Source organism: Anguilla anguilla, chromosome 1 (genome assembly GCF_013347855.1).
Source record: "Anguilla anguilla isolate fAngAng1 chromosome 1, fAngAng1.pri, whole genome shotgun sequence".
NCBI lineage: Eukaryota > Metazoa > Chordata > Actinopteri > Anguilliformes > Anguillidae > Anguilla > Anguilla anguilla.
Genome location: NC_049201.1, coordinates 60,462,589 through 60,487,318, shown reverse-complemented (window position 1 = coordinate 60,487,318; position 24,730 = coordinate 60,462,589). Strand labels below are relative to the sequence as shown.

Genomic DNA, 24,730 nt, shown 5'->3' with positions numbered 1-24,730 from the left:
ACTATATTCCTGCGCTTGAGAGGGGTGTAGTGTGGCGTGCAGCGGCACTTCTGCTTGTCCATCAACATGACTCTTCCATCAACTAATCAGATACTCACAACTGAAATACTTCAGGACTGCAGTGCTTTTACAAGATGAGATGCCCAAACTGCAAATGTGTTTTGTCACAACATTTATTCTTTAAAAACAACAAACAATCTTCCAGATTGAATTCATTGCATTCTGGTAGTCTATCAAACAATTCTTCATAGTTGGGAACACCTGCGTGTTGGAGATGACAATTGAATTGTAGATCAGTGCTGTTATGGAGATGAAGTCTTTTCTGGGGTTGTTATGAGGCTGTGTTTGAGTTGAGAGGCATGTTGGAGATCACAGCAGTATTAGAGATGAATAACGTGTCAGAGATGACAGCCAGTCAGGGAGCTTTTTTGCGTGTTTGGGGTGAGTGGTATGTTAGAGATGATCGAGTGTCGGAAATTGATGGTGGACTGAAGGTGGTTGGATGGATGGAGGGCATGTTCCTTTGAGAGATACTCCCCAAGAAATGAATCAGCAGATTATATCCTCCATCTGGCCGTAAGCAACAGTGTGCTGACATGACCTCAGACCAGATGTATCACAGCACTGTCCTGGCAGAGCAGCATGTGCAGTTGATCTGCAAAGAAATGAGGTGTGACCATTAAGGTAGAGAGAGATAAAGTCGAGATTTAGCTTTTCTTAGACATCACCATTAGAAAAACATAATAAATATAGAAACCCTCATCTGGAAGTTGTGGTGAATGATTTCTTTTTATATGCATTCAAACTGATAATGAAATGCATTGTAGCTCATAACTGTGGTGTTTGGTTAGCCAGTAGGCTCATCTTTTATATCATTTTATCTCATCCAATGCCTCCTTAGCTCCAGAAAAAGGTGAATCACCTACTTTTTTGTATACAACTTAATGGCTGCTTATACTTTTTTTTCCCACTCCTCGCTTTTCAAATATTTTTAAGAGGTAAAATGAATATTTGTCTGCCTGGAGTCTTATTCATAAATGTATCAGTCGATAGAAAGCGAACAGACTGTGAAAGGGAGTGGAGTTACATAACAATTGTGCCGACAGTCTGGGTGCTGTACCCGAGTCAGGTCTGCCCAGATGTGCTTCGCAGATTGTAAAAGTTGTCCAGATTGAGACCAGATGGGAGAGGCGAGAGCAATCCCAGGACCGGAGGCTGCTACACCCTGGGACCACTATGAGCCCTCTTCAGTGGAAACCTCTATTCCCACCCTGCTCACTGTACTTTACCTTAATCAGCTGTTTTGGTCGCGTTAAAGCTAACAAAGAAAACAAAGCCTCTGTGTTTGCATGCATGAAGGTATACAATTAGACAATAAAAGGCTGCCTTTAATGACACTACATGTAGCTGAGTAGTCATAAAAAGATGTGAATAACATCTAAAATTGGTCCTGCTCTGATGCCTGCTTTTATTTTCCCTAAACTCAAAGGAAAGGGGGTCTTCTTAAATGTTGATCTAAACAGACAGATTAGACTGGATTGGTATAAATTTGAAGGTGAATGATTTGGCTGAACCTGCAGTGTGTCAAATACCAAGAGAATCATGGGCCTAGCTCACAGCAAAAAGATAACGAAATTAGAAATTGAGTAACTACAGCAGAATTGTAAATCATTTTCCCATTTTCATACAGTATATTCAGTGTTTATGGTAAATTAACATATGTTGTATAATATATACAATATTAATATCTAATAGAACTAAGAAGAACCCTTCACGGTCTGTATACAAGCAGCTGTTTTCAGGCAAAGAGCTGTAAATTTTTATTGGTCTGTTAAAACATTTGCCGACAACAGCATGGATGTAATGACTCATGTGTAGTGCATCTGTTCTTGACATTCACAGAAGGAAAATAACAAGCCCAAAATCAGTTCAGCCATGTGGTTCATGAGACACTGTATCTGTGAAGCTGCTCTTTGGAAGCAGCTGACCCAGCACGTAAACCTGCTCTCCAGCAGAAATCAAAGTCTTCTTTTATTATGCCCTCTGGTACCGCCATAGGATGATACATGTTAGGGGCTTTTCATATGTCAGTTACTGCTTCACAGGATGATTTACATTGACTTTTGGCCGTGTAAAACTTCCTTTTGATTTGTTTCTGTTGTTTCTGTGGAAAAAACTCAACGATTCCATCTACTATGTATGTTGTGTGGAATTGTTTGAGTTTTTCCCACAGTCACTTTATGTGAAACAAAATTAATTTTACAGGTTTAGGTGAAACATGTTGAAGTTGTTCCATATTTTTTTAGTTGTTCCAACCATTTTTAACACAATACAGGTTTAGCTTCTTTTTTATTTGCTTTGTCCTTGGATTGCACAAATGGTTTAAATTCAGTGACCAGGTGTCCACACATGTAACAGTTTGGACCACACTGATTTCCCCTGCCAGTCTATAATTGAATTTTGGTAGCTGTCACCTCTGGTAAGTATCTGTCCAGCTGGTGGGCAGGAGATATGGTGGTGAGTGTTGGGTGTCGGTTATCATTTTAGTGTGTTTTAACTAGAAGTTTGCCGGTTGAATTCCTGGGTGTGTTTTCACCAAACCTGCCTCAGTAAATATCCAGCAGCATAGTTTCATCACGTTTAATAATTAAGGAAGTAAATAAATAAATAAATAAATACAAGGAAGTGAATTCTGGACATGTTGTTTGATCGCCAAGTTTTTTATATACTGATTTGTGAAGTTTACAGCTGGAATAATGTCTGTTCTTTTTAACAGTCAACCTGTTAGGAAGTGCGGAGAGCTTCTACAGCCGTGTGCCTTTTAAAAAGATGGTGTCCTACTCGGTGCGGAGCCGGGTCAGCCTGGGAGCAAAACCCATCACTGAGGGGTAAGATTGTCCTTATGACAGACATCATTTTGTGCTCACACTTCAGGGATGCTATTAGAGCTCTGGAATGTGAATGTGAAATGTGTTCAGCAGAAAGTAGTTTATGACACTGCTCTGTTTGGTCGCTTGTGTAGGTTTTTTGAATGTGAACGGCGTTGTGATGAAGACCCTTGTTGTCGAGGGATTGGCTATGTCAGAGACTCACAGTCTGGTAAGTTCTGCCAGGTCTTTGCTGTCATAGTGCTGTTCGGGAGTGGGGGAAATCACTGATGGAAGAAAACATGAATTCATTTGAGATGATTTAAATTTTAGGAATATCTGTTAGAGAAGTTCTCTTGTGTTCTGGATGTCACTCAGGGTTATTGAATGAGAAATTTAAATTCTAAAAAACGCTGGACAAACATATTAACAAACCCTGTGAGGCTGTGTGTGTTTGATCAAAATGCTTTTTTTCATTTTCAAATATTTGTTAGCGTTTTTCAGAATATTTTGAGTTCAACAACAAAATATGGTGATAATGTATTTTTCCTAGAAACCAGCTCTATAAAGAGAAACGCTTAGTGAAGTAAGCAGTGACACACCATTCAGATTGTATCTCCACAGCTGGGCATTGATTGAATATCTTCAGCTATAGAAAAGACATATGGCAGCCTTACTGCTCTGTATCAAAGTGCTTAACACTTTGTTATGGGGCAAGTTTTTTTAAAAATCTAGTTTGTGTGATTTATACATTGCTTGTTTTGTTAATGCAGTGTGTTTTGTGTGGCAAAATATTTTCATAATTTGTTAATACACAGAATTTCTTTTACTGTCTTCCAAGGAAATTATGCTTGTGAGGTTTAATTTTTGTTATTTATTTTTGAAATAGTATACAAGGCAAGAATGGCTGAGAAGTCCCTTTCACATGTTCTGACTCACATGCTCTGACTCTGACTGTGACATCAGTCTTGCCAGATCTCTCCGTTAAGTAATCTTGAGGCAGTTGGCTCCCTGACTGGTCGCTTCTCCCAGACACCGTGCCTGTCTGTACTGGCCCCAACAGTGATGGAAGGAACTTCCCAAAGTGTTTAGAACAGTGATTGGCTATCTCCCAGTTCAGGTGGAAGACCCATGGGTCCTGCTTCCACGCCCACCTCATAGCACTCTCCCCTTTTAATACTAATTCAGCTAATTCATATGAAAATAGTGGGGTTGAAGTGTCTCTGCGTATCCCAAACCTACGCATATGATTCTGAATGATCATTTGACATCTTTGTCCCCCCTCCTCCCCCTCTCTCTCTCTGTTTAGGTGCAGATGCTCTCTGTCTGACTCTGAACAGCTTTGGGATCCAGACTTGTGGTGAGGAGGACCAGACTGCCTGGCGGGCCATGGACTGCACGCCGTCCAAAGTGGTAACGGGGGTGTTTCCATTTGGCTGGTATGAAAAACCAGGTGTGTACAGCTGGAAAATGAGTCTCTAAGCTCCCCAGCCTAGTGCAGGCTAAAGCACCAGTTCTCCCTATTGTACAGGACACACCTGGACAACATCTGGAGCTTTCCCTAACCCTCACTCACCCTCTCCTGATAACCCCACTGATATCTCTCTAACAAAAGAGTAGACATTATGGAAAAAAATATGACATCCTGCCTTTTTAGGAGGCATGGAGCGCAGCGCTTTACAGGGTGAAGCAAACGCGACACATTTAATCAGGGTTTTTCCTGGCATGAAAAGGGTGTTTGGTGCTCCCCATCATTGCGCCAGGGATAATTTAGCTGCCCATCATTGATAGCCCCGCCCACAGAGCCCATGAGTGTGCTGTCTTGCTTGTCCCTCTCTCTCTCTCTCTCTCACTCTCTGCTTTTCTCCAATTATCATGAGTGCTACCAAATAAATAATATTCATGGTCTGTAGTTTTAATTTTTTTTTTTCCACTTTGGCACTCTCTATGCAGGAAACCCCTGTTAAGAAATACACAGCGGTGTACTGTGGTGATGCAATAATACTCTACTTGACCTGCTCTGCATTGGAAGAGAGGTCACCATTTTTAAATGGAACTTTAAATTCTCAGACAGTGTTATCATGCCTTTAAAATTCCACCACACATCAGATGGGATTTGTTTCAGCAGCTTTAGGGGTCTGGCAGTTACGAAGTCCAAGCTTTGCATTTCATGGTTATATCCTGTGCCTGTTGTATTGATATATAACGTCTGAATACTTTGTCCCTGTTAATGCAACTTCCTCTGATCTACACTGGATCCTATGCCTGCACTTAAGTTAACAGGAATTTTTGCTTATTCTTGTCTTAAGAGCATTTCATATCTTAAATCTTAAATACCTTTCGAGTTACTGATTAATTGACTGATTTGTGCTAATATCATATTATCTCCTTTCAGTTAATCAGTGGACTAGTAGTCCTGACCTGTGTCCTCCATTCAGTCTCCCTACAGCTACTCTGAATGGTATGTTGCAAGGACTGCATATTGTTGCTAACATTGAAATACTGTAATTAGCCTTATATTATATTCTTATATTCTGTAAGTTAAATGGTGTATTCCTCAGCTGGAGTTATCTGACAACTGGGTGTCTAGTTATTATCTTGCATAATTGTTTATAATTGCATATTTTATTATATTTCACTTTTCCTAAAGCAACCATAGTGCATGTGTGACAGGTAGAGGAATGCAAGTAAATTTACTGCACTGTTATGGTACTTTGGGATTGCTCTTCAGTACTGACTAGGGAACTCAGAATGTTTAAAAGAGGAACTCTCAACTGAGAGTGAAACCAGACTAGACACTCTTCCCATTGGTGTCTTGTTGTGACGTGGTTATGGGTTTATATGCCACAGTGTATCTACTCAGCGTTCAGTCAGGAGTTCATGTATTGAGTTCTGTCAGCTGTGCCAATTTCCATAGCTCTCCAGTAGCCACAAGCCTGCCCATTAGGAAAACTGTAGTGAATCGCATGAATGCTCTTAGACCTTGGAAACAGTACCTTTCCCTTTCCATAGCGTCTTATGTGATTTGTTATTGTTAAATATTTTTATTCTGGTTCTTTGTATTCGGTTGTAATGCCAGGTATCTCGCCAGGTCTGAGTTTGTCTTTCCTGCCCCCACAGTAACACTGAGTGACTGGGCACTGGTGGACACGTTCTCCACCCTGGTGGATCCATCAGTTTCTACATTTGATGTCATTCACATCAGCAAGGACATCGCAGAAGACTTTGACAGAGCCAGAGACTGGTGTCTGTCCGGTGAGCCATGCTCTCACACAGCCCCAGTGGAATCATTTACATTATACTCAGTTTAAGTGAAGTAACTACCAGTGCACATACTCCCAGTATAATCATCTCCAGTGAAGTCACTCCCAATAGAGCTGCTACAAATATAGTAATTTCCATTGTACTCATAGTAAATTCAGTCCCAGTTGATATATAATAATAATAATAATAATAATAACAATGTGTGCTGTGTTTCTCTGCTCTTCAGCCTGTGAGAGGACAGACTCTTGCTCTGTGGTGACTGTGGAGAGGCGGGAGTCTGCTGTGCGCTGTGTGCTGTACCCTGACACCCACGCCTGCATGCCCTCTGCAGAGGGACAGAGCTGTCGCCTCTTAATCAGAGAGTCTGCCTCTCACGTGTACCTCAGGAAAGGTGGGCCTCAGTAAACACTCTTTCATTCCAATGAAAAAGCATTCCAAAGCTCAATGAGTGTTGTTGGAAGTGTGGTGTATAAATACACTTTCTGATAGGCCTCAGATTCAGGTAGCCCTTGATTTAATGTTGCCATAGGGAATTGCAACAGGACGAAGAAAACTAGTTGCAACAGGAGAAGATGTATATGTTATGTTTGGCTAGAAATTATAGGTTTATATATTCTTTATATATGCTTATTCGGTGTTCCTACTGACTCACTAGGGTTCATTTTGTTTAAATCAGGTCTGAAGTCAGAGCTCAAGTCCGTGCTCATCCCAGGTCATGGAACCCTTGTGGGTGAATCCAAGGTAACTGTGGTTGGCTCAGAAAGGAAGAGAGTGAGCCACTTCCTGGGTGTACCATATGCTCTTCCTCCAATAAGAAACCTGCGTTTCAATCCACCACAAGCTGCTGAGTGGAGTGGGACGTGGAACGCAACCTTCCCCAGGTAACTTTTAGGCTTTAACAATTGTATTCAGTACAAATATTGTAGTCTTTTTCCACACAGTGAAGCTTAAAGGTGTGGGGTTTGTTTTTGCTTTAACCGTGTGTGGCATATTACATGTCGGTTGCAGGTCCAGCTGCCTGCAACCAGGAGATGGAGATTCCTCTTCATCCAGTGAAGACTGTCTGTACCTGAATGTTTTTGTCCCCAGCAGCAATGTGAGTAGAACCCATTGTAATTAAAGTATTTTGATCAAACTTTCAGCTGAAGACTCTTCCCTGTAAATCTTTCTTGTGTCTGTGATAGAGAGGAAACAGCCCTGTCCTCGTGTTCTTCTACAACCCCACAAGACCTGCCAGGGCTGACGATCCTGCGCTATTGGACGGTTCCTACCTCGCTGCAGCCAGCGACATCATCGTGGTCACAGTGCACTTCAGATCAGCAGTGTTTGGATTCCTCAGCACAGGTATGCAGCCTGTGTGTAACACTGTGCAGTTCGTAGACTTCTAACAATGACAACAGAGCATTATTGTGTTGGATAACTTCCTCTGACAGACAGCACAGGGTTAATCAGAAAAAATTGCCACATAGCTCAACATAAAAAAACACTTCATGGTGTTAGTGTGCTAACTCAGCTCCTTGCTCAGCAGGGATTCATCACCCATGTCAAGTCCCTATTACCTCTGGAGAAGTCGGGTTACATTTTCAGAAAATCTTGTTTCTGTTGTTGCTGACTGGATACAGCTGGCTATCAACTATTTGAAGTTGGATGACAGTTACCCAAGCCCTGTAAACGTACATACTTACAGGGTATCCTGAAAAACAGTATGCAATAATAACAACTCAGAATAGAACAGAAAACAGGGGGACATTGACTTTCATGCTCCTGCAAGGCCTGCCACTCCCCAAATATTGCACCCTGGAATATGAATGGTAACCTGAGTCACTTATAGAATATTCATTTGTATATAAGTATTGTACATAAAAACATAATCTATGTAATTTGCCCTGGTAAACCTATTAATTGTGTAATGAACTTGTTAGTCTAATAGTCTTTTTGATTGCTGGTTCCAGCCTCTGCCGCTTCTCCAGGGAATGCAGGCCTGCAGGACCAAGTGGCTGCTCTGAAGTGGGTCCAGCAGAACATTGCTCATTTCGGGGGCGACCCAAGCAGGGTGACCTTGGGTGCGGAGCGCAGTGGGGCAGACGTTGCCAGCCTGCACCTCATCTCCGCTGGGGCAGCCGGCCTCTTTCACCGAGCTCTGCTCATGGTAAGTGAGCCCGTCTGACCTGAGGGTCCAAGGTTATCATTGGTCCTGGTGTCATTGTGGGGCTCGGATTCACAGATTCAATAAATGTTGTGTTGCACTGACTGAACTGATTTTCATCAATAGCTTATTCTGTACAATATTTCCTGCAGTGGCCAGATCGCGAACTATTCTGTAAGGTTATTTTTTCCAATCTAAGGTTGATTTTCTACAGTACAAATAATTCCGTTGAATACGAGTCAAAGCTGAACCCATCTGATACTCATATGTTGTATCTCTCAGAATCCAGGACCCATTACACAAGGCAAAAAAATGACTGAGGTCACAACTGTGAAAAGAATTAGCAAGGTTTAATTCACAATGAATTATCATAAACAAACGTTTAATCGCAAGAAGTATTATTAAAATAATATCCAGCAGTCAGTTTGAGTGAGTTAGCCTTACCCTCTCCTCAGTAAACTCAAAGATCCCCCTTGATATCAGATCAGCCAGTGTGTTCACAGAACAAATGCAGGAAGACCATTCAGGATGAATAAAAGTACAGTAACAAGAGGTTAACCAGGTGAAGCTATATAAATATATAATATATGAATGCTACAATACATTACCATTTCTCTGGATTGATATGACTGGCTGGATATGAAGGCTTATTTGTGCCAAATTAAAAATACAGGCACATAAAATAAATTTTTTACTATATTTCTCCCTTTTCTCAATTGAAAGGATTTACATATAATTGCCATTTTAATTGGCAACAAAAGGAAAAACTCTTACACAAACTCTTGCAATACACTCTCTCACAATTGAAACTGTGCTGTTAAAACGAAGGTGATATGGCTGTTTTAGAAGAGGCTGTCCCAGGTAAAACTTGGGGGAAACAAAAGTAAGCAAAAGTCTCAAGACAATAATGATGATTTTCTCTGGCTGGAGAGGTGTTTGATCCTTCTACTTGTAGCAGTCCTCCTCTCTGTTCTTGTTATCCGGGAAAGTGTAGATGGATTTTTTCTTGTTCTTGTACTGGCCCTTTTGTTTTGTGTCCTGCGATTTCACAAGGGACAGGTAGGAGGCGATACTGTTCCGTACTCCAAAGCTTATCAAGGAGTCTAGGTTCTCAGGGCTGCACTGTGTGCTCTCTTTAAGTAGCTCTGACCTGTGGACAGACACAAATGTCAGGGTGGTATATTTATATCAGGTTCTTCCTAATCATAATGGAAAATGAGTCATCTGCATATTTAGGACAGGTAGATGCTAGAGCAAATGTTATAGGATATATCCTTGCTGTTGTTTTTATTAGTCATGGGCACGGCTTTACCTCTGGACATTCTGCCAGTCAAAGTTGTGTCGCGTCACCACCGGGGGCGCCTGGTTGGTGAGGTTGAGGTTGCCAGTCATTAGCGCCATGCAGGGAGCAGAAAGGACGCAGCACAACCCATCTGCAGTGTCTGGGAAAGGAAAACCTGTCCGTCAACACCATACGCACTTCCTTGACTTTTACGTTTGGTATCATTCCAAACATACCCCAGGAACCAGGTGGGGTGGAATTGGGGGAAGAGTAAGCTGGTCTTAGTTCTAAATCTTAGATCATCCTCAAAAGCGTGATGCATTTCTGCACCCAAAGCGGTTGGGCAGTACTGTAGTACTGAAGATTTAAATGTTCATGTTTGATCATTTATAACCATACATATTCTGACAATATTCAGTCTCTGTTATTCTGGTTTTATAAATTACTTGTCATATGCCATTTTCCTTTCCTGCTTACATAAGTTACATTTTACCGTACATTTTACTGGATTAGTGGCATGTTTCAGCATACATTTGCCAGTCTGGAAATTGAGCAATTTACCTAACCATATGACCCCTCCACGAACCACATTAAGTAATTTAGAGAAATGTACAATTTCATTTATTTCCACATATTTACATACATTGTGGTTTGTACATTGCAAAAATTTGTATTTTTCCATTGCAAAGCATCTCCATCTGTGCTATTTTTTATGTTACTTCTGTTAACAAATTTGTATCGTCTTGCTTATTTCGAAACAAAAAAATGTACGTAAAGCCAGCAAGTTCGGTTAAGTGAAGAAAGGGAAGCTTTAGTGCTGATAAAATGTTGAGGCTTTTTTTAACGTGGACCTCAGCAAAATGTGTGAGGCTGCCCATCTGGCATCACATCCGTCTTTTACTTCCTGTGTCGGTCCCTCCTGGCGTGTGGCCTTAGCGCTGTGTGTGTGGCACAGCACGACTAAAGTCTCAATTGAAATGAGGATTAGAAGCTTTCATGAGCATAGGTTCTGCAAAGTATTATGTTTTATAGCCTTTTGTTCTGCTGATGTTGGTAAGATAATAGTTTAGTTAATTCCCATGATTTCAGATAACATTTTTTATTCCCATTCACACTAAGGTTTATCCTATGCTAGCCCTTGCAGTAAATATTCCTCACCTGGAGTGAACCCTGAAGTAGTGTTTTAGATCAGTGTTAAAAGCTTATGTTTTGTCTGACTGTACATTGGTTCTATTGTTCTATTATTCTACACTCTCAGAAAGAAGGGTTTTTTGGCTTGTCTCCATAGAAAATTTTTTTGTTCTTTATGTAACCCTCTATGGTATGTGGGAACAGTGTGAAAGCTTCCAGACTGAACTATGTTTTTGACAAAGAACCCTTGAAGGCTCATAGGCTTCCTCTATGGAGATACAAAGGAGCTCTTTGGAACCCATTCTTCTGAGAGTGTACTGTTTTTGTTTGGCATTCTCTACTGTGAGATAAATAAAACTTTAAAAAAAAAATCATTTAAGGCACTATTTATGAGCTTTTAAAGGATTTGTTGGTTTTCTCTTAGCAAAGTTTTGGAACTTTATCAGAATGACTTTCTTGTTATTCTGAATTTATGCATTTATAGCTCTTAAGACTTCTCACAAATGTGCATTTTCACAACAGTCTACAGGATAGTTATGGAATTTCTTTAAGCTTTACTCTTAGACAATGGGAATTGCATCTTAGTTTTAAGTCTTGGTTAACACTGACAGCATGTAGTTGTGTATGGATTTACCAGAGTAGTGATTCACAAGGTCCTCCAAGCACTGAAAGGTGAGTCGAGGTGAGATGTAGTACCAGTTATTGGGCAGCCGGAAGATCCGATAATGTATTATAGATCTGTATCTGACTGACAGGGAATAAGCACCTGCAAGAATAAAACAAAAATGCTAGGATCAGTCATGTTCATTCATTCAAGGACTCTGTCTTGCATAAACATTAAAATGCACAAAATTTTTTTTTCAAAAATACTAAAACACAGGAGAAGAATCAAGTCACAAGCTGGATGTGCATTTAAACATAGGCCATGTGAGGCACGCCAGCTTGGCTTCCACTTAGAAGTAATATGTCTAACTAAAAACTCAAAATTAGGAAATGCCTTTTCAAATGTCAGAGAGGATATTTCAATTTTGACATAAATGAGCAAACTTTATATAATATATATTCATGATCGTGTCTGATCAGTTATTGCATCTTACAATACCTTTTTCTTTTGTTCTTTCTCTTATCATGAAAGAGCCAACTTTGTTTCCAGGGAGGAACAGTAGCTCTTCTGCCTTCTGTCTGCTCACTCCCTCAAATAGCCATCTAGAAGGTACAGAGTGATCTTATAATCAGAGTTTCAGCCTTTTTGAAAGACTTCGGTCAGTGAAATGTTCAGTAATTAGGGCTCACCCGTGGTAGACCTTCGCAATGTGATTGTGTGGAATGTAGTTTTCAATTCCTGTTGTGATAGAATGCACTTTCCACCACCATTCCACTCTGAGAATAAGAATAAAAAAATGGTGAAAAGCATGGTTAAAAATGTTGCGTTTCTGTCTGAGAGATGAACGATTTTTAGGTTCCTCTGATGGGACTGTTTACTCCTGGAAGGTCAATGTCTAGCAGATTTGTTCATGAGAGGTTCAGTCAAAGCAATATTTTAAAACAGCCATCTGCATAGTTGAAGTGAAAGCCTGCAGACTACTGTGATGGAACAGGGTTGAGTAGCCCTGTACACACTGTTATAGTTCAGTACTCTGAGACCAGGGTTGAGTAGCTCTGTGGACACTGTGACACGTCATTACTCAAGGACTAGGGTTGAGTAGCCCTGTACACACTGTGATACTTCAGTTCTCTAGGACCAGGGTTGAGTAGCTCTGTGGACACTGTGACACGTCATTACTCAAGGACTAGGGTTGAGTAGCCCTGTACACGCTGTGATACTTCAGTACTCTAGGACCAGGGTTGAGTATCTGTGGACACTGTGTCATTCTCGGACCCAAGTGAAATAGCCCTGTAGTCTGTGTAATAGAGGTGGTTGCCTGAGATATACAGATGTCTGGCCACCCACATTTGAAGTGTCAGTGTCTGGTCAGTGATGAGTGTGGTAGGGAACAGATGTACGATGGAGCACACGCTTACTGGGATAATACTCGGAGCTTCTCTCCAATTCTGAAAATAGGCTGACTTATGTCCGGTGGAGGGTAGTCCTGTAGAACAACCAAGATGTCGCTGTCCGTCACTGTAAAAAGGCAGAAATAAACTGTTACCATGACTGAATTTGTCTCTTAACTGCTCAGAAGCAGTATTACAGTATGCGTGCCATTCAGACCCAGCATAGAAGACATAAAGAGATATCCTTTCAGAAAAGTATGGCCACACCGACTTATCTTTAACTAATGGCTTCCCCTTCCTTTTATTTTACTAGTAAATTGCTACAATGAAAAAATTTCCATCTCAAATGAAATGAGATGAAAAATATTTTCCATTGCAACAGCACTGGAATTGCTTTTCAGTGTGTGCAGATCAAACTCATTTTCTTCATATTTGAGGTATTTTACAGTACAGGCTTTCAAAATAGCCTTGATCCTGGGATTCATTTTCCATTGTCACATTTTTCTGTATATGATCAAAAATAATCCCATAGGGCTAGTTAGTCATATCACGGACAGTAAATGTGACATAGCCATGCCAGGTCAGCTGCTGCAATCTATGGCTCACTGATTTCAGTTGGTTTCACTCTGTCATTCTCCTTTTGAATTAATGCAAATATACTCGATTGCATGCACAAGCGCTTTCACTCAGATTTGAATTCACGTTTTTTTTTAAAGTTGTTGATGGACATCAGTTTCCGTAAACATATCAGTGTGACATAAACACAAACATCACATACTTATAATGCCGAATAACACATACTTAGTTGTAATCAATGCTGAATGCCAGTAAATAATATAATATTGCACTAGAATTGAATAATTTTATCATCGAAGAATCTTATCAATAGCCCATGTTAAATTTATTATTACAACAATGCTGCATTTTATGAAAAAGAACACATTTCATAAAATTCCAAACATTCATTCACAGTAATGCAAACAGAGCCACAGAAAATATAAAGGAAAGCACCGAACCTTCCTCCATGCTGGGTTGCATGCTGGGTTGCATACTTTTCATCTGGGGATCTGCAAAGTTCGTGCCATTTTCGTCCTCAGGCCCGGGCACCAATGTTGTGCTGGAGTTACCCATCTTGCATCGGCAAGCCCTACACCTCCAATGATCCGCAGGGGCCTAAGGCAGGGGGGAGATCGTCCATGCTTAAAGGAAAGAGTCTGATGTGGAGTACTAGCCAGCACTCAACAATGCTTCTTTACTTCTTCACCGCTTTGCAGTCTGTCGCCCTTTTTCTAACTAGCTTTGTTTTGTGACTTCCTACACACAGTGTGAAGAGAGCAGTAAGGGCAGGGCCGGACAGAATGGGGAAGCTGAAAGGCGTTCACACTTCTGTTCCGCCAAACAAGAGAAATGAGGAAGTGCTACTAATAGCCAAAGCAGACCCTTCAGCAGACTGGTGCAACTTTAAAAAAAAACAAAATGCTTAATAACTCTATAAAGCACTATCCTGCTGCAGAATATGTGAAGTGTAGGACAGAGCAAAAAGTAAACATAATACATAGAGAAAATGTAGTTTGTTTTTCAACATTTTCCGTCCTGCAGATTAAGTTTGCATGTGAAAATGCTATCTAAGGTTCCTGGCTACAGATCTTGCTGAACACATGTAATTAGCTGATTAAGTTACTCTTATCTGAGTTCAATATCATGGTTGGTCAGTGTTCCATTGTTAAACTGTGCAATTACAATAATCCACCATAGCCATCAAAACATGAGTAAATTATACGTTATTATATATTGTAGCTGTCTTAGAGATGGATTAACTGAATAATAAAGGGTGTTTTTGATGCATTAGTGTAATGCCAGATTAATGCATGTATAGCAGCCTTTACAGATTATGTTTAAAGATAGTTTGTAAACGGAGTATTCTGTAATTCTTGTAGATGGTTCATTGAACAATGAGCATTGAATGCATTATAAATCATTCCCATATTTGGAACAGTGTGCGATAAGTAACATAATCTTCATTCTTGATGAGATCATGCTAGAATGTGTTTTATATTTTCTAAACCAAAGTGACAAAGTGGTTGATATAGCTCTACGAATGGGCATAGCCTTTTGTCATATTGCTGTTATTCTCCCTGCAATGCTTTACTGAATATTGTATTCAGTAAAGCATACAATATTCAATATTTTGCATGAGTTGGATAGTCATCAATCACTGCCAGTCAAATGAAATAAAACAGCTGACTCAGCTTTATCGGCAGACTGCTTATTTGATTTTAACTTTCATAATGTCATTATTGATTACTGTATTTGTCATCGTATTTGACGCAATACTGCTCCCACAGCATTTTTTATTCTGTGAATTATGAATTTTTGATGTGTATAATTAGCAAGGTCCAATTTGTATGCAGCCTTTTCCTGTGTACTAATTTGTCGAAAACCACTCCCTTTAAAAAAAACTTAAATCTTCTGTAAATATTCAGCTTTTTCGGACTAAATGGAATGGACTGCTGTAGAGATCTGCCATGTTTTTTTTAGATAAAATTATGCAAATTCTGCCAGAGAAAGAACAACACCAACATGTATATTTATATGTAGTGTAGTGTTTCAATGCGCTGGTCTTATAACCAGAATCTTGTCATTTTGATTCTATTGTAGGGAATTTTCATTGTGCTCTTGAACTACTTATCCTGAACTACTTCACTTGTACACAATGTCCTGCTGTTTAAGATTGGAAGTGAAAGTCTATGTGAGTGGCCCCACATAAAGCTGCCTGAAAACATGAAGTAAAGCTGCCATTTTATTTTTTTGTTTTGCGGTAAAACATAAAAAGGTTTGCAGTACCTTCAGAAAGTGCTCATTTAGATGTTCCCTCCCGCCGGCAGAGTCAGCTTTGGCAGAAACAGCTGTTGCTCACAGAGGAATGACAGATGCATCACTGCGGACGATGTCAGGGGGGCCGTTTCGTGACTGCCGAGGGGGCGGAGTTGCATGTTTTTTAGCTGGCGCAGTAAGTGAGAGTGAGGGTGATTGGCACTGGCTGCACACTTCCTCTGTTAGGAGCAGGAAGGAGACTGTGCAATATCACTAGAACCCCTGAGCCATTCCCTTCCCCTTTTTAGGTAGAGAGGATTGCACAAAACCAGCTCTTATGAAGCGGATCGTTCTTCAAAGTGAACATTTGTGTGTATTATTGAGCCTATCCAGATACTGATTGTCTTTCTTTTTTTCATATGTTTGCATACAATTTAGAATTATTTTGTTGAGTTTGGTTGGATGATATTGTGCAGAGACCAACCTTACACCAGCGAATACATTTTTTGCATGGCCTCTTGCGCTAAAAATAGCTGCATGTGTCAATATCTGAATTATTTGTGGGACACATGTTTGCTGTTTAAACAGATATTTGTATATTCATGATAGGATACCAGGCCTTTCAAGGAACTGTAATGCACCTGCAGTGTCTGAAACTTGGGTCACATTAGGGATTGTAATATTTTTCAGTTGTGTTCATGTTGCCCATTTTTTTACACTCCAGCTTTGTGTTACACTCCAGAGGTGTTTCTTGTGGTTTATATTTATGTAGTTTGCACATAACTGTTATGTATACCGAGTGGCATGTTGGTGCAGTGAGGAGCAATGTCACCTGACAGCAAGAAGGTACTGAGTTTGCATGTTCTCCCTGTGTCCACGTGGGTTTCCTCCAAGTATTCCGGTTTCCTCCTTTCCTCCATTCTACTTCAAATACTATATATATATATATATATATATATATATATAGCTGTTATCAGAGCTTTAGTTTTGTTGCGGACCTTTGTTCTGTCTTCCTCTTTTTCAGGGGGGGTCAGCCTTCTCTCCAGCAGCGGTCATTGGCAGCTCAAGGGCCCGTGAGCTGACCAGCTCTCTTGTCCGTGAAGTGGGCTGTTCCTCGCCTGACCCTGCCCAGGTGGTGTCTTGCCTTAGAGAAATACCAGCCCCTGTCTTAAACTCTGCCCAGACCAAGGTAGGCATCTGCTTCTTCATTGCCAGGGTTGGGGAGCTTTCTGGCATCACTGTCTTGTGTGTCGGACATGGTCCCCTCCTTAAATTCTTCATCTTCAGCATTTATATCACTGTATAAATAAAGAAATGCATCCTGCATAAAATGTGGAATTTTTCATTTTGAAATTTCAACTCTGGAATTTGGCCTTGAGTTTAGGGATAATCTGTGAGATATGGCAAGGCACTGAGGTGCACTGTGTCAGTCTCAAGCTGCAGTCTGGCTGGTTCCCCTGGATGTGTTGTAGTTAATCTTAATACAATTGAAAATAACGTCAGGTCACCCAGCTTTGTCTCCAGTTCATTCTGACCTAGATCCAGCGGCCACAGCAAATGTGTGTCTGTTTGAATATGTGTATGAAATGCAGGGTGAACATGTGAACATTTCCACGTTTTTGTAGCTGCTGGCTGTCAGTGGTCCCCTGCAGGCATGGGCCCCAGTGGTTGATGGGATATCTGTGAGGGAAAAGCCCTCCCTGGCCCTCCAGAGGACACGCTTCTGCAATGTAGACATAATGTTGGGCTCTTCAGCTGAGGATGGGCTGATCAGCCGAGCCAAGAACATCAAGGTGAGAAAATCAACACAAATTTTTCCTCCACAGAATGCTTTGGCTTTGGTGGTGATTAGTAAGTCAGTCAGAGAAGGGATGTATTACCATTCCTTAAACAAAAAAAACTTTTCCTCAAATAAGATATTAGCCTCAGAGTTGCATGCTGGCCGATCATCTGAACAGTGCGTGAACCTGGAAGTTCCTTACTATAGAGTCTCTTTATTAGTGTCACTGAAACATGAGCATTCAACAGAAATGAATCACGTTTTCCATTTTAAAAAACTGGAAATACACAATTCACTCTTTATAGCCATGAGTCAACAAAAGCATCGATTTGTGTACAATCACTCATGAGTTTAAATACACGTTTGACACATAGATGGATGCCTTTATTTGTTAACTGTGCAACTGCTCTCTGGCAGGCCTCTGCTGCCAGTCCCAGAGTGAGGCTGTGCCGTTAATGACATCACATGAATCTTCTCTGTCTTGCTTATAACTGACGGTCCAGTCTGTATACCCCTCTACTCAGTGCTTTTCTTGGTCATTAGCTTTTAGATTCTCTGTAATTGACATACATATTCTTTATGCGTAAAACTTTATATTTTATGAATATATTTTGAGCTTCAAATGCCTCATTCCCAAAGTGTTTGTATCACTTTGGAAATAGATTGTAGATGGTTAGTATTGCGTTTTCATCTTTAAATTAGTTAGATTGTTGCTTTGAACAATATAAATCTTTTTAACCATTGTTTCAATTAACTTTACTCCATCTGCATATTTTCAGTTGTTCTATGTGCCAGTTTTGTATACTTATACTGTGTTAGTGCAGAATCTGTGGGGAGAATGAAACTTGCTATACATATGGAATGATTTAGTTTCTGATTGCTCTCAAGGGTACCTTAGATGTGTTTTGATTTTTCCCTGGGTCACCAGGGAGGCCTTATGGTGTAGTTTCAGGCAACTTTTAAAAAGCCATAATTTCATATCTGCCTCATACTGTAACTATGCCCAAATTTCCCCCCATGTTCTTAAAATTACGCATTTCTTTCTGTCCTTAGTGCTGTTGCTTTTATATTTGAGAAGATATTTGACTTTGACAGTATTGTTGTGGCACGGTAGGCACCCTGAAGTGTTACACTTGCCTGCCGTGAAAATTGCCCATCTCTCTCACCTTGTTTTCTAATCAGAAATTTGAGGAGCTGCAGGGAAGAGCAAATGGCAAAACGGCCTTCTACGAAGCTCTGTCCAATTCTCTGGGAGGTGACAGCGCCAATGCCTTTGTGAAAGAGGCCGCAACATGGTTCTACTCCATGCAGCACTCTCCCACACCCGCTGGCTACAATGTCTTCTCACGGGCTTTGGAGAATGCCACAAGGTAAGGAATGGAAGCACCACGCACTCTTATATTGGTCACATGGTGTCCCTAAAATCACATCTTCAGTGCCTCTCAGGCATGCTTTATATTTCTGGTGTCTGTAATTTATGAGTGCGAGAAGCCATGATGGATTCTTCAGGCCCAGAGGTGCAGAACTTGCAGGAAGCTAAAAATGATTTAACTTCCCAACACAACCTCCTTTCCCTCCGTGAAAGGCTGAAAGTCACATGGCTAGCCATGTGATGAAGGGTTATGAAGCCGCCGTGATGATATAGACAAAAATAAGCAAAGGGCTGAGATGAGTGGATTTATATCACCTATGTCAAAACAATTAGGTATTCAGTCCTGGAAAGCACCATTTTAAAGTGGTTTTGCTTGAGAATTTCCTAAGATTTAGATGTGGCCAGTGTCAAGAAAGGGATATAATGACTCCTAGTTTTAAATAGGACTGTATTGTTGTGTGGTTAGTATGCTTGATATTGTTCTACATAAATAAATTCAGTCTGTTGACCTTTCTTGGTATGTACAACTAAAGACATTTTCTGGAGCTTAATTTAAAATGCTTCCTTTCTTGAAAGCATCAAACTAGCCTTTTGCTTTAAGTTGACAGGTATGTTTAATTATAAGTGTACGTTAAACTGCTGTTATTTTTCCAAGAAATGTGAAGGTGACGTCATACTTCACTATTGACTGTTGGAATGGTGTCCTCAGTTTGTTTAAGCACATGTTGGTAGGTCTCAGAATACCCACAAAAAATAGCCAGGACTACACTGTACACTATATTCCCAAGTACATATTTACAATACTGTACAAAAAAACGTAATAAACTCAGATACAATTCTTGTTTTATTATGTATAACATAACTTGTTTTTTGAACTTGATGCAAGATCAAAATAATAATTCAAGAGCTAATATGATAAAAGTGCTTCAGTTTTACTCATCTGTGTAGGTGGAAGGGTTTTTGGAGAGAACATATAATGATTCTTAATTTTTGAGACATGATGTAACACAGCAACCAGGGGTACTAAACTGATATTACACTACCCTACTGATGCCTCTAGGTAGTGCTGAAATGAAAAGTTTGGTTTTGATGTTTTGATCCTTAATTCCATTCACTAGAAACGTGGTCCTCTGTGTCTGGAAAATGGCTCTCAAAGTTTTACGCTCTGATAATTTGAACGTACTGAGGTTCTATCACGAGGTCTCTTATTTCCATTTACCAGCTCTTCTAATGGGTAGGAGTGAGTTTTTGTAAAACATAGTGACGTACCTATCATCAGATCTCAAGATAATGGCCCTTGTGTAAAATCCTTTGTCTTAGAAACCACTGAGTAAACTTTGAGTGTGTGCACTCCATGAAGAAACAGGTTTTCTGTCTAATGTAGCTGTGCCAGAACAGACATGTGTTTGTGACCACAGTGTTTTCCCCTGTATAATGACTAGTGTCAAATATTGCAGAGAATAGAACCGACCCACAGACCTGTGGCTTTTTATAGAATAGTAGCCTTTGAGTTCTAAATAAACAACACTCCTCACAAAGGTGTACATGTGCATGCAGGATATGCATTCTGTCTTAGCATACACAAGGTGTATTCCAACCACGGGAAAGATAGATTTACTGCACAAGTTTCTGATGCTATTATTTTCTTCTTGCAGATGTTCTTTTGCAGACCAAGCCAATCACCGGAGGACAGTTGATATAAATGCATTCCATTTTTTGCCATTACTCTGCTTTTTTCAAATTTTATGGGGTTTCTCTTTTGTGGGAAAAATGAGTCATGCAGAAAATCTAGCCTTGGACAGAAAGAACTCACTATGTAGCAACCCCTTGTCTTTCTACCAAGTGGTTTTTTATTTTTATTTTATCAGTAATCCTCAGTAATTGTACAGATACTTTTCCTGAAACTTTGGCAATCATACATTTTTAAAAAGCAAATAACTGCTAGTTTAGTTTTAATCATTTATGATAGACAGATCCTTACTGCCAGTTACAATTACTAAATAGATATAACATCTCTCTGTGGTATTCAGAAATTATCAACCCATCATTAAAGTGAGATAATACGTTCAGCATTTCAGTTCAACTAAGTAATATGAGCGTATGTAAAATATGTATTTATTATATAAGGGCAGGAGCCTGAAGCCCACAATCCCATCATGAAGTGATTCTGGAATGAGTGGTACTGCCTTTAGTTAAGCACATCTGCATTGTTCCTCTCTACATGAGAAGGTCCTGCGACAGTTGGAAGGGGTTTCTGCAAGAGCACTGCATTGGCTTTACCTGCAGGGATCTGCTGCTGTGTAAACACACTGCATTCCAGAGTGCTGTAGCTCGATGAGGAGCCCCCCAAACCCACTGGAAACTCTTACTCAGTAGTCTGCATCAGGAGAGAGAACTGATGTCATCACATTAATCACAGAGCCCGTTTGTGATCCAAGTAAAGCCATGGAATGCATTTGTGGATGGTGCCTGTACAATTATGCCATACACACACATACACACACTCGTGCACATACACACACACAGAAGCGCACACACTCATACACACACAAGAGCACACGCTCACAAATATGCATGCACGCATACACTATATGACCAAAAGTATGTGGACACTCCTTGGTCTGGGGCTGTTCATGGTCTAGGCCCCTTAGTTCCAGTGAAGTCAAACCTTAAGGCAGTGACATTCTAGATGATTCTGTGCTTCCAACTTTGTGGCAACAGTTTGGGGAACAAAGTTTTGTCATCCTGTTTCAGCATTACAGTGCCCCCAGGTGCACAATGCGGTCCATATAGAAATGATTTTGTCGAGAACGGTGTGGAAGAACTTGACTAGCCTGCGCAGAGCCCTGACCTCAGCCCCATCCAACACCTTTGGAATCAATTGGACAGCCAACTGCGAGCCGAGCCTAATCACCCAAACAGTTCCCGACTTCACTAATGCTCTAAATGGAAGCAAATCCCTGCAGCAATGCTCCAGCATCTAGTATACAGCCTTCTCGAAAGAGTGGAGGGTGTTATAGCAGCATAGTGTGGACCAACTCCATATTAATGAATCTGTTTATTTCCCAGGGATTTCTTCATCATTTGTCCTGCGGTCCAGATGGCTCGGTTCTGTGCAGCCCAATCAAGGTCCAATGTCTTCATGTACCATTTGCCAGAGAAGATGGCCCAGACCAGGTGAGGCGTGTGCTTAAGGGTTCATAGGTACTTTGGGCAAGGGCTAAGATGTTGAGAATGGATTCACTTCTGGAGCAAGTGCAGCTATGCAGCATGGTGAAACAGGAAGTAAGATGAGGTCGCTTGGTTTCACTCTGCGACTGTTAGAGCCAAGTCTCTCTTGCCTGCTGTCTCCTTTCGCATGGAAATATAAATGCATTCTTCCTTCTACAATCAGAGACTTACTAAACCAGTGTTGTGCTGTAATATTTTCCACAATTTTTTGCTTTGTAGTTGTAGCATACGTTAGTGTATTGACCAAATATATGTAAATACTTAGATATATAGGGATGGAAGCCATGAAATAGCAACTTACCAATGATGACCTTGCAGCTGACGTATATTCCCTCTACAGTTCCACTCACTCACAAAAAAATACTATGAGAAACCTGGATCAGATAAAGGGCAATACCTGGTGACATCTGGTTGCCTTTGGTGTGTTGTGAGGATTCAAGATTCGAGATTAAATATTTTTATTACCATACTAATCCAGCAGTAATGCAGAGAGCCACACACCCCCCCCCGCCCCCCCCCCCCTTGTCAACAGCATCCAACAGCACCGCCCCCACCCCCCCTCCCCGGTCGATCGCACTGGGTGATACCATCCCTAGTGACGCCACTGCACTTAAGTAAGTTGCCCACCTATAATTTCTACCAGCCCACCCTAATATAGCAGGCTAAAACCGGCCCTGGAGAGCCATGGTTGGATTAAACCTACCCTACTCTTAGTAAGGCAAAGACAGTTTTGTCCTGTCACTGCAGACTCCTGGTCATATTCAGCTGCTGACATAGCCAAGGCTAGAAACTACAGTATTTTGCATAAAGATCCCAGCCTTTTCCCATTGCGAGTATCTTTACCAGCATAGTCACTCTGGAGCACTTCCTCAGGTACAAATGTGAAGCTCTTTGAGATTCAGAGGGCATGAACTGTGTCAAGTGGTGTGACAGTGACATGTAACCCAGGGCAGAGTTAGCTAATATTTGGTTTTTTCTTGCATTCCTGGCATTTCTGGATTGTATAAGAGTGTTGTCTTTTGTTCTGGAATTCCACTGTTCCTTCAAAATGTCATGACTGTGGTATTGTGTATGTGCCCAAGATGCACTAACCACATTCATTTTGAATACTGCTGTATTTCTCAGAACTATCCCCGCTGGTGTCCCTCGGGGAAACATTGTACGTAACAAAAAAACAGGTGTGAAATTTGCACTTGACTCCCAGGGGACCCATGGTTAGTGTCTTTGCTTTTGATGTGTGAACACACTTTGTCAGCTTTAGTGCAGGCATCTTCCTGTGGCTTCTGTGAATGCTATTTCAGCAAAATAGGCAATACAGACAGGGGAAATTTTACATTATATACATTCTTGAGCCCCCAGACCAGTAGATGCAGAAGAACCTCATAACATCTGATTCAACACTATGTTTCACTGCAGGTTTGGCAAACATGGCATGCATGGCCAAAAATCTCAATGACTGTAGCACTTGGTTTCAATCAAAGTTCAGCACTGGTTGTAGGCTTGTTTTGCATGTACTGATCCTGGAGCAGTTATTAAGATTCAATTGGAATGATGAACTACTTTATTTTCCTTAATTCCTTTATTTTGGGCAAAACCTGGTATACCCACAGGAAGCACAAACTTGGAAATGGAAGCTAAACATCCCAACCATATCTCAAAAGTGACCATGAATTTCTGTCAAATTTATGTTTTGCAATGGCCATCTCAGTTTCCAGACTTGAAACAACTGAAAGATTGTGGTTTGAATAAAAGAAGACAGTCCTCTGGTGCACACTGAACAAGGATATGAAGGATCTGAAGGAGCTTGAAAGATTCTGTATGGAGCAATGGTCAAAAAACTTCCACAATATGTCCACCAATCTCACAAAATCCTGGCAACTTTGTCCCTTGTGAAGAGTGACTGTACTAAGTATTAAAAACAAGTGTAAAAGTAATTTGAAAATCTGTCTTTGCAGAAATTGTGCTAGTATTTGTATTAATATAAAAGTATATAATTTTTCCAATTTCATTTCCAATTTTCTGACCATGCAATGTACTTAATTATCTGTGTGGTTAATTTTTACTGCTATTTTTGTTAATTTTTCTCAAGAGTGCCAAGCATTTTGGAAGGGACTTTAGAAAGATGCACAGTATTTATATACTTTACTATATATCCATGGTCCTTATTTAAGTGACTTAATATCTGTTATAGTAATTAAAGTCTTCTCCCCTGTCTATATCCTTCATCCTCAGTGCCGATTTGTCCATGCCTCTGGACCTCCAGTTTGTGTTTGGAGTCCCTCATCACTCCAGGACACACAGTCTTTTCACCAGCAGGGAGCGAAGGCTGGCTCAACAGATGATGGCCTATGTGGCCAATTTCGTCAAGTCTGGGTACGGAACACAATGCATGAGACTCCCCTGCATAAATCTACAATCTTCAGATCAAACCAAGTGCACTGATCAATAAATCCAAATACTCAGTATATGCTTAATGAGTGCCTTGCTGTTTTTCGTTCTTGTTTTCTTCTCCAGAAACCCAAACTACCTACACTTCTTCTCCCAAGCGTCATTCAGTGAATCACTACCTCCCTGGCCTCGCTTCCTGCCCAGTCCTGAGGGGGACAATTATAAGGAGGTGGACACGCCCCTTAGCAACCACAAGGGCCTAAGGAGGGCGGAGTGCTCGTTTTGGGCCGACTATGTTCCACAGCTGACAGCTTCCACAGGTATGTTGAAGTTTTTGGGAGAGAGTGTAGGTGATTGCGGTGTGCTACTGGTATTGGTTTCACTGGAATGTAAGGAAAGTATGCTGAGCTCCTTCAAGTATTTAGGGCTTTATCTGCCATTTATCCAAGGTTTTGCCAGC

The 24,730-nt window shown here is 40.7% G+C and overlaps 2 protein-coding genes across 3 annotated transcripts in view; one reads left to right on the top strand and one right to left on the bottom strand.

Moving 5' to 3' along the window:
* Positions 1–24,730, top strand: part of tg (thyroglobulin) — a 48,359-nt gene that overhangs the window by 23,031 nt on the left and 598 nt on the right. Inside the window, exons 32-47 of the mRNA XM_035382267.1 lie at positions 2,777–2,888; positions 3,023–3,099; positions 4,177–4,320; positions 5,263–5,328; positions 5,988–6,122; positions 6,358–6,522; positions 6,808–7,012; positions 7,140–7,227; positions 7,316–7,475; positions 8,084–8,280; positions 16,524–16,688; positions 17,125–17,292; positions 18,462–18,649; positions 21,721–21,828; positions 24,115–24,255; positions 24,397–24,590. Coding sequence (XP_035238158.1) covers positions 2,777–2,888; positions 3,023–3,099; positions 4,177–4,320; positions 5,263–5,328; positions 5,988–6,122; positions 6,358–6,522; positions 6,808–7,012; positions 7,140–7,227; positions 7,316–7,475; positions 8,084–8,280; positions 16,524–16,688; positions 17,125–17,292; positions 18,462–18,649; positions 21,721–21,828; positions 24,115–24,255; positions 24,397–24,590 — 2,313 coding nt within the window. The remainder of the gene's footprint in view (positions 1–2,776; positions 2,889–3,022; positions 3,100–4,176; positions 4,321–5,262; positions 5,329–5,987; positions 6,123–6,357; positions 6,523–6,807; positions 7,013–7,139; positions 7,228–7,315; positions 7,476–8,083; positions 8,281–16,523; positions 16,689–17,124; positions 17,293–18,461; positions 18,650–21,720; positions 21,829–24,114; positions 24,256–24,396; positions 24,591–24,730) is intronic.
* Positions 8,609–15,682, bottom strand: LOC118208003 (src-like-adapter). 2 transcript variants are annotated; one of them, XM_035382245.1, is made up of 8 exons: positions 15,530–15,682; positions 13,702–13,858; positions 12,713–12,812; positions 11,984–12,070; positions 11,793–11,896; positions 11,325–11,456; positions 9,590–9,719; positions 8,609–9,427 (listed from the first exon to the last, which is right to left on the bottom strand). In XM_035382245.1, exons 2-8 carry the CDS (start codon positions 13,814–13,816, stop codon positions 9,223–9,225), a joined length of 873 nt encoding a protein of 290 aa, XP_035238136.1. In that variant the 5' UTR covers positions 13,817–13,858; positions 15,530–15,682; the 3' UTR covers positions 8,609–9,222. The 2 variants fall into 2 exon arrangements, with proteins under 2 accessions (XP_035238136.1, XP_035238145.1); XM_035382254.1 differs by lacking the exon at positions 15,530–15,682 and having other exon boundaries at positions 13,702–14,016.

Coding starts and splice junctions, on each gene's coding strand:
- LOC118208003 (XM_035382245.1), bottom strand. CDS start 13,816: ATGGGTAACTCCAGCACAACATTGGTGCCCGGGCCTGAGGACGAAAAT. Junction 12,813..13,701: donor GCAACCCAGCATGGAGGAAG/GTTCGGTGCTTT, acceptor GCCTTTTTACAG/TGACGGACAGCGACATCTTG. Junction 11,897..11,983: donor ATTGCGAAGGTCTACCACGG/GTGAGCCCTAAT, acceptor TGTACCTTCTAG/ATGGCTATTTGAGGGAGTGA.